Here is an 8,874-nt window from a genome sequence, read left to right as displayed (position 1 = left end):
CCGCGAGGCACCCCGCCCTGCTCGGGTGTTTTGGAAGCAGAGGATGATTGTTCTGCTTCAGACAAAAACTCCTCTTATACTGCGGCTCCGCGCGAGGCCGTTATGAACCAGCACCGCAACATCAGGCCGCAGTGTCTACACGACGGCCCTGACTTATCGAGAGGGTCCAGATTCGGTCGTTCCTCTGTTGCCTTCTGTAGCCCCCCCCCAGTAAACAGTCTCGTGCGCACTCTCACCGTAGCTCGACGGGTCGGTCCCGTGCTTCAGTCACCTGTTGCTCCACAGCCGTGAATGAACTGAAGAGATGAAATATACAGGAAACGAGCTCATTAAATACATAGATGTCCCGATGTCTGCGTGGTTGATGATCGTCTTTATTGTTTATTTGATTTAGACAGCAGCACAGCCGGTCACGCGTTTGACGTTATTAAATAATAAAGACACGCAGATCTGGTAGCGATGTTGTGAAGGGAAAAAAGGCCAATTATTATTATACCGTCATTACGGCTGTATTAACTCAAATTAGTTATACGATAATGTGCACATTGACACATTTCATATAAGAGGAATCCGTCTGCACATTGAAGCAGGCCGTATGTGAATTATTAAAGCTCTAATGCACGAGATGGTTTTCAGTTTCCATTTTAAAATCAGTCATCGTGACCTGCATATTTAATACATGTGTTATGGAGCACAAACACACACATCTACATAAACAGCCCATAATTACACATTTAACATGCATAACGTTATTAAAACACTGTGGAGCAATAGCAGCTTCTGATGACCCTGATACACTATATGTGTATATATATATATCTATATCTATATCTATATCTATATCTATATATATCTATATATATATATATATATATATATATATATATATGTATCTATCTCTCTGGAGACATCGGATCGGTGGGGTGTTTGAGCGCAGAACTGAGCTTCTCAGGCAGGCCGCAGTAACAGGCCTCATATTGTTGTTTGTCCTCCCCCCTCCTCCCCTCTGTCTCTCTACTTCCTCCCCTCTGCTGCACTTTCTCCAGACTAATCTCCTCAAGAGGCGACACGGGCTCACAGAAGAACAGCCCACTGCATCGACACACTGTCAGAACTCCAGGTCCACCATCACAGCGCTGTGTGTTCAATATGATTCCGTATGAAACGCGTCATTAAGTGCTTTTCATTTGAATCAGTGATTGTGAACACGCTGAACGAAGACAGGACGCACGTGAGTGTGAATCAACAAGTGTCCTCTGCATAGTTTCACACACAGACCTCCAGACCGTTAGTCATGGTGGTGATAGAGTGAAACAAGAAAAGAAACTCACTTCAAATGTTGAATAAAGCCGAACATGGAGCCTCACAAGTGTTTCACACAAACACTAATCAGCATTGTGGAGCTGAGTTTATTCATCATGTTCATATTCATACACATGTTAACATAACATCCTTCTAATTGATCCGATATGCAGTGAAGCAAAATATTAAATAAAATAACTCAAGTCAATGCCACATATGATCGTTACATTAAAAAACACAATATCTGATATGATGACGCTCTATAAAGCTGCCAGCTTCAATGAGCAGATATGATAAACGGAGCTCGAGCCTCTGGAAAAGGGGGGGGGGGGGGGGGGGGGGCGCAGAGGCCTCGAGCCTCTGAGAATGTAGAGAGAGCAGCGCGAGGCTGATGGCATGCTGGTCTGTCAGTGTGTGGTCCTATTCAATGGAAGTGACTGAGTGTGTGTGTGTGTGTGTGTGTGTGTGTGTGTATGTGTGTGAGAGAGAGAGAGAGAGAGAGAGAGAGAGAGAGAGAGAGAGAGAGAGAGAGAGAGAGAGAGAGAGAGAGACACACACAGAGAGAGAGAGAGAGAGAGAGAGACAGAGAGAGAGAGAGAGACAGAGAAAGACACAGAGAGAAACAGAGAGGGAGAGAGAGACAGAGAGAGAGAGAGACACACAGAGAGAGACAGAGAGAGAGACAGAGAGAGAGAGAGAGAGAGACACACACACAGAGAGAGAGAGAGAGAGAGAGAGAGAGAGAGAGAGAGACCTCTCCACACACACCACCCGCTTCCCTTCCCTGCACCTGCGCTTGATCAGCAGGCTACTGGCTGCCATTCAGTCCCTCTGCGCTCCAAACACACACACACACACACACACACACACACACACACACACACACACACACACACACACACACACCACATACGCGCGCGCGCACGCACGCGCACAGCTCTCTGCTCTGACAGTTTTGCTATTCAGCCATTCTCACAGTCTTCCTCTGTGACGAGATGTCGGGCAGTGTTTTAAAAAGTGAACATCGTTATTGTTTATTTATGACAAAGTGAACATCGTTATTGTTTATGTTATTAATGATAAAGTGAACATCGTTATTGTTACTAATGATAACGTGAACATCGTTATTGTTACTAATGATAACGTGAACATCGTTATTGTTATTGATGATAAGCCTTTTATTTCCTCAGCTACACGGGACAACGTTCCGTTCCGTTGACTCGCATCATCGAGAGACAGCAGCCTGCTTTAGAGGACCGTGTGTAAAAGGCCCAGTCTGCACTCCCGTTCCATAAACACACCCGACGGTCTTTTCATAACGGAAGCGTTATTGGAGAAAGCGGAAAACAACGAAAATATTTTAACATTAAATAAATGCTGGTTGTCAAATATTGGTTTGTGGTCTTTCTATTTTAAACTTGTCAATCAAGAGGCACGTGCTTCTGAAAATATACTTAGGATGCATGAATGTATAATATATGTATATGTGTGGATTGTATGATAATAAATGTATAATATATTTGTATGTGTGGATTGTATGATGATACATGTATAATATATTTACATGTGTGGATCGTATGTTCAGGCCTACGGTGTTCTTGGTTCTCGTCGTGACGTTGGGTTCCTTGGCTGCACAGAACACTAAATATCGGCTCTAAGTAAACTAAACAACGGAAACACATCCGGACCAATGGACCGCTTCATGTGTGGATGACGTCATGCCCCCTCCTCCTTATTATCCGCAACGTGGTGAAAAAGGAAAGTGGCTCTCGTGGCATTACAGGCCACTAAGCTCGTTTTGTTTGTGTGTGTGTATGTGTGTGTGTGTGTGTGTGTGTGTGTGTGTGTGTGGGGGGGGGGGGGGTCATTTGACCTAATTTTAAAAATCATATAATCTCAACAATAAACATAGGATTTGGAAAGCGGCCAGTGTAAGCTGCAGGCAGACACACCTAACTTTGAATTCATGTGGACAGAGTCTCCATGTTTTTATTATTCCTTTCATTTATTTCATGTTGTCATTTCTCACATGAGGCCTTCCTCACCGCCTCGTCTTGTTTAAAGGTATATTATATTATAGATCATATTCTATTGTATCGTACTCTATTTATTGAAACATAGAATAATAACAGCTTCACAATGCAACGGTTCAATGTTGTGATAACGGCCACTAAAGAGCCCGAGCTCTGCACGCGCGCACACGCGCCAGGTTATCATAGATAACATCTGGGAGGGTTTTTGTTTTTTTTAAAGCGGGGGCAAAAAAAATAAAAAATAGCAGAGGCGCGCGCTTACCACCTGTTGCAGTCCAAATATCCTCGAGCTGCGACAGCCAGACTCTGCACGCGAGCAACAGAAGGGGAGACGGATGAACGGACGGATGAGTAGATAGACGGGAGGATGAAAGGACGGGAACACCTTCCCGGGCCTCCATCACACACAGCACACCTGGCTGCCCGCGATGGAAAAGAAAATGATTTGTTTTTAATACAACAATTAAAAACAGCAGACTGCGCCATAAGCAGCATTTTATTATTATTATTATTATTATTATTTTAACAAAGTAAGATGAATAGAACATGTCACGGTACCACCGTCAGTGCTGCAGCGCCTTCATGCAGTGAACAGCAGCTCAACGCAGACTCGTATCGTTGCTGTGAGATATCAGAGTTCAGAGTGAACTACTTCCTGACTCACTCGCTCACACGTGAAGTGACCATTTTATATTCCTGAAAGCCTTTTTCACAGGAGCGGAGAGTGGACACGTAACGCGTGGATGTGTTCACTATCAAACAGAACACGACACAAGTGTGAGCTCTATTCTGAAGAGGAGCGCGGGCCTGAAGGTGCATCCCGATGGTGTCGACGCGCAGTCTTTACAGGCGTTACAAATAAGCTGCAGCTTTGTACGATGCGCCACAGAAAACACACGTTCACCATCAAATACATCACGTATTCTCTCCATTCAAGACGCATTTGCACCACATCAAAGCTGCAGCGCGCAGCCAGGAAAAAATAATCATTTCACGGGGCCTCCGGGCCTGCAGGGGCCCGGTGTTCACGGGGAGACTTTAATGCGTCTACTCCTCCGACCTTTAAAACAACTTGTATATCACCGGTGGTCTCCGCTATTACAACCAATTCAGCTGCTGCGATCAATAATTAATGGGACAACAAACGATCCCTTGACCTCTTGAGAGAGAGAGAGAGAAGAGAAGAGAAAGAGAAAGAGAGAGAGAGAGAGAGAGAGAGAGAGAGAGAGAGAAAAAGAGGAGTGGACCGATAAATACCGAGGGGCCTCTTCAAATATTCATCTGCCGGTTAATGTGAGCTCTGCTCCCCCGGGACACAGCCTGCAAGAGACAACGGTCCTAATCTACCTCGCTGCACACACACACACACACACACACACACACACACACACACACACACACACACACACACACACACACACACACACACGATTTAAAACCGTTAGTTAAATTCAGAGCGAGTGAGCAGTTAGCTCATCATAAGGATTATTATTATAGGAGAGGGGGGGGGGGGGGGGTCGTCTGGCTGGCAAAGAGATGCATGGGAACATTTTGGAACCGGTTCCGTGTTTTTTTTTTTTTTAAGGAGGGGTGGTGGTGGTGGAGGCACCGGAGAGCTTGAACCGTGAGAACCGGGGTTAACGGGAAACAGCAGGGCCCGTTTGATTAAACATTAAATTGAAACACACTCGGTCGGTCCTTCAGTTTAGCGCTGAACGCTGAGGCCGATGAACTGCGGCTCCATGCGGAGAGTAAATCGCACTTATATAACATATAATATATATATATATATAAATGATGTATAATATATATATAATATATATATATATATAATATTTATATATAATATATATACACATATATATATATATTATATATGCACTAAAGCAAACAGCAGATGAACCGTTACAGCAGAGCAGGCCGGAGCCGCTGGATTAGCGGCTGCAGGCTAAATAGGCTCCTCATGAATATCCAGACTGTTGTCACAGTCAAGTGTCATTAGAAAATCAAAATCCACCAACGACAGAAATCCGTCTGTCACTTCACACACATCCACAATAAGTGAATGAGGGAGATAAATGTGATTTATGGCTCGATGTGTAATGAATCCTCAGTCCCGTCATCAGAAACAGGTCCACTGAAGACAATATGGAATACAAGAACACGTTCGTTTAAATAGATGGAATTAAATGCAGCGCGTACTTATTGATGACGCGTTTGTTTTTTTAAATGCAGAATAAAAGAGAAGTGTCAGTGTACACCTGGAAACATCTTCCCCCTTTTTAGGAAACACACCGTCTTGGCGGGGCCGTCCGCAGCACGAGCACATAGAAACCACGACGCACACGCGCACTTATTTCATCAGTGCAGTTTAAAATCAAAGCACCCCCAAAACTGTTCTTTTCGTTAGCTGAAGTCAGATATTTTATATTCATGAAGACGTACGAAGTCAGTGTTACATGTACAGAGAATAATGAACATCAGAAGACACATGACAGGTTAACCCGCACACAGGAAACGACAGAGAGAAACACAATCAAAACTCAAACAATATCAAGTATCCAAATTTCCAAAATTTATTCATTTCAAACTGCATATTGAAAAAAAATATACTCAGCTGAAATAGTAACTGTTATAAGGATGGTATTAGTTCCGGTAGATATATACAGAGAGCGGTGGCTTCTGCGAACAGGCCACGATTTTTAAAATACAACTACGGGAATGAAATTTTGAAATAAAAACTTAAAATATCACAGTAAATATACAGAAATTGTACAACTCAATTAGAAAATAAAGAGCACAAGCGTCATACCTCTAACAGATGAAAAGTGGGAGACGGAGATATAAATTAACAACCTATATTTAAGCTGTATGAGAGGAAAACGTGTCTTCTTTTATTATAGAAATTAAAATGTTAAGTAATATTGACCTTAAATGAAGAAGAAAAAAACAGCATTACCTGTCCCGTTTTTATGTCCCTTTTCTTTCCAATGTTTGCAGTAATAAAGGAGCATAACTGATCGCTCATAATTCCAGTTCTGCCATCTTCATTTTTAATATTTTCTGCAGAACTGGCGTTGCTTTATATATATATAAAAAAACGAAAAGAAAAATGCAACCTCTTGCAGTTTAACAAACAATTTCATCTGATTGTAATGTTTCTTTGATAAATACTGTACAAAAGGTGATTGCAATAATAAAACATTTGATTGCGACTCCCACTTTCTAGTCTTCCAAACTTCGTCCACCAGTGAAGAGGTGAAGAGGGCATCTCGTCCTAGAGCTCCCTTTGAATAAAACGAAAGAAAAGAAAAAGAGTCGTGTGTCCTTTTTCTGGAGACTTCTATACAACTTTTCCCACCCCGAAATTTTTCTGTACAAAAATAGTCCAACGTTAATAGTCCACAGTTTCTCTTATAAAAGTTCATTTTCTCTCTCTCTCTCTCTCTCTCTCTCTCTCTCTCTCTCTCTCTCTCTCTCTCTCTGTGTGTCTCTTACATGTGTGTTAACGGCAGCGTGCCGTTGATCGTCGTCCCCGGCACGGCGCTCTGGTAGTGGCCGGACATGTGTAGCCTGGTCTGGGCGGTCTGCTCGCTGACCTCCGCCCCGGGCAGGTACATGCTGATCATGTCCCTCAGATCTCCGCTTTGGCAGCCCGGCCCAGCCCGGTGGGACGAAGAGGTGACGACGGGCGGGCTGGAGCTGCTGGACTCGGACTTCACCACCGAGGAGGGCCCCATGGAGCCCAGGGCGGTCATCCCCGGTGTGGTTTGCTGGGAGTAGGACATGGAGTATGTCGGGGAGCCGTTCATGTAGCTCTGGGAGCTGGCCATGGTGTTGTACTGCAGGGCGCTCATGTCGTAACGGTGCATGGACTGCATCTGGCTCGGGTTGTGCGCGTTCAGCCCCGGGTGCTGGTAGCTCAGCTGGTCCTGCATCATGCCGTAGCCGCCGTTGGTCCAGCCGTTCATGTGCGCCGCGTAGCTGTCCATCCGCTGGTTCACCCCACCGCCCAGGCCGCCCCCCACCCCGACGCCGACACCGCCTCCCATCCCGTTTCCTCCTGCGGACAGCAGCCCGCCGGGCAAGGTGTACTTGTCCTTCTTCATGAGGGTCTTGGTTTTCCGCCGGGGCCGGTATTTGTAATCCGGATGCTCCTTCATGTGCAGGGCCCGCAGCCTCTTGGCTTCGTCGATGAAAGGTCTCTTCTCGCTCTCCGACAGAAGTTTCCACTCCGCACCCAGCCTCTTGCTTATCTCCGAGTTGTGCATTTTGGGGTTTTCTTGCGCCATCTTCCGCCTCTGGCCCCGGGACCACACCATGAACGCGTTCATGGGTCTCTTGACCCGCTCCGGGCTGTTTTTCTGGTTGGGGCCGGAGCCGGACGTGTTGGTGTTGCCCGAGCCCCCCGTGTTGGTCTGGGGAGCCGGGGGCTTCAGTTCAGTCTCCATCATGTTATACATCAGGAACAGCTTTCAGTCGGGGCTCCCGAGCAGAAAAAAGAAGAAGAAGAAACACACAGAGACAAACTCCACGAGCCAGAGGAGCGCGGTGAGGAGCGCGGTGAGGAGCGCGTGAGGAGCGCGGTGAGGAGCGCAGGGCTGCTGCTCAAAGTTACCTGTCGATGTTTTCTCTGCAACTTTTTCTCTGGACAAAAACAACAAGCACCCGAGCCGCGTCTGTACACACTCTCTCTCTCTCTCTCTCTCTCCCGCTCGGTGAGTGTGTTTCAGAGCGCGCGTGTGTGTGTGTGTGTGTGTGTGTGTGTGTGTGTGTGTGTGACAAAGAGCCTTCTCCCAATAGGTCCTCTTGCTATGTTGTGTCCACAAAACTTCTCCCGTCGCTTCTCCGAAAAAGCATCAACAAACTGTACTTTTCGCGTCCGTCCGCCCGAGCCTTGACAACTCCAGATACTTTTTGAACAAGTTAATAGACAACCATTCATGTGACGAGGCTGTCAGCGAATAAATGGCTTCGACCTGGCCAATCAGAGCCGGCCTGCTCCCCTGACACGCCAATGGGGGGGATTCATTAGCATAAATGGGCGGGGTCTGCTCTGCCCCGAGACACACGCATACATGCGATCTCGGGCTGCACATATGAGCCAATATAAAGTACATATTTACCATCTGCAGGCTGATGGAGATATAGGAGCATAATACACATTATATATACATATATATATATATATATATATGTATATATATATATATATATACACACACACACACACACACACACACACACACATACAGTGGCTCTTTATGAACAGGGTCTGATATCATACAGAGGAAAAGGGACTTTCAAAAGTTAGCTGGCAGTTTAGAAATGACAATGTGTCTGTTTTGCAAACAATAACGAGTAAATTATGACTAAAAACTTTCCTAATAAATACAAAAGAAATGTCTTACGTGACTTCAGGATGTGTAATAAATACGGTTTGTTTTCTAATTAAACGTGCAGCCTAGAATCTACCAACACAGCCGAAGAAGACGGGGGGACACGAGACGAGATGAGGATACAATAAATTAAAAAGCGT

General features: G+C 45.3%; 1 protein-coding gene across 1 annotated transcript; it reads right to left on the bottom strand.

Annotated features, from left to right (window-relative positions):
- Nucleotides 1-6,529: 6,529 nt before the first annotated feature.
- sox2 (SRY-box transcription factor 2) lies at nt 6,530-8,304 on the bottom strand. The gene is made up of 2 exons (XM_068725078.1): nt 6,834-8,304; nt 6,530-6,622 (listed from the first exon to the last, which is right to left on the bottom strand). The coding sequence occupies exons 1-2, from the start codon at nt 7,796-7,798 to the stop codon at nt 6,613-6,615; spliced, it is 975 nt and encodes a 324-aa protein (XP_068581179.1). The 5' UTR covers nt 7,799-8,304; the 3' UTR covers nt 6,530-6,612.
- Between the last annotated feature and the right edge of the window lie 570 nt (nt 8,305-8,874).

Source organism: Cebidichthys violaceus, unplaced genomic scaffold (genome assembly GCF_023349555.1).
Source record: "Cebidichthys violaceus isolate CVI_PGR_0920_01 unplaced genomic scaffold, fCebVio1.0.p SCAF_33, whole genome shotgun sequence".
NCBI classification, from domain to species: domain Eukaryota; kingdom Metazoa; phylum Chordata; class Actinopteri; order Perciformes; family Stichaeidae; genus Cebidichthys; species Cebidichthys violaceus.
This window is presented reverse-complemented; position numbering and strand designations above follow the sequence as displayed.

Coding starts and splice junctions, on each gene's coding strand:
- sox2 (XM_068725078.1), bottom strand. CDS start 7,798: ATGTATAACATGATGGAGACTGAACTGAAGCCCCCGGCTCCCCAGACC.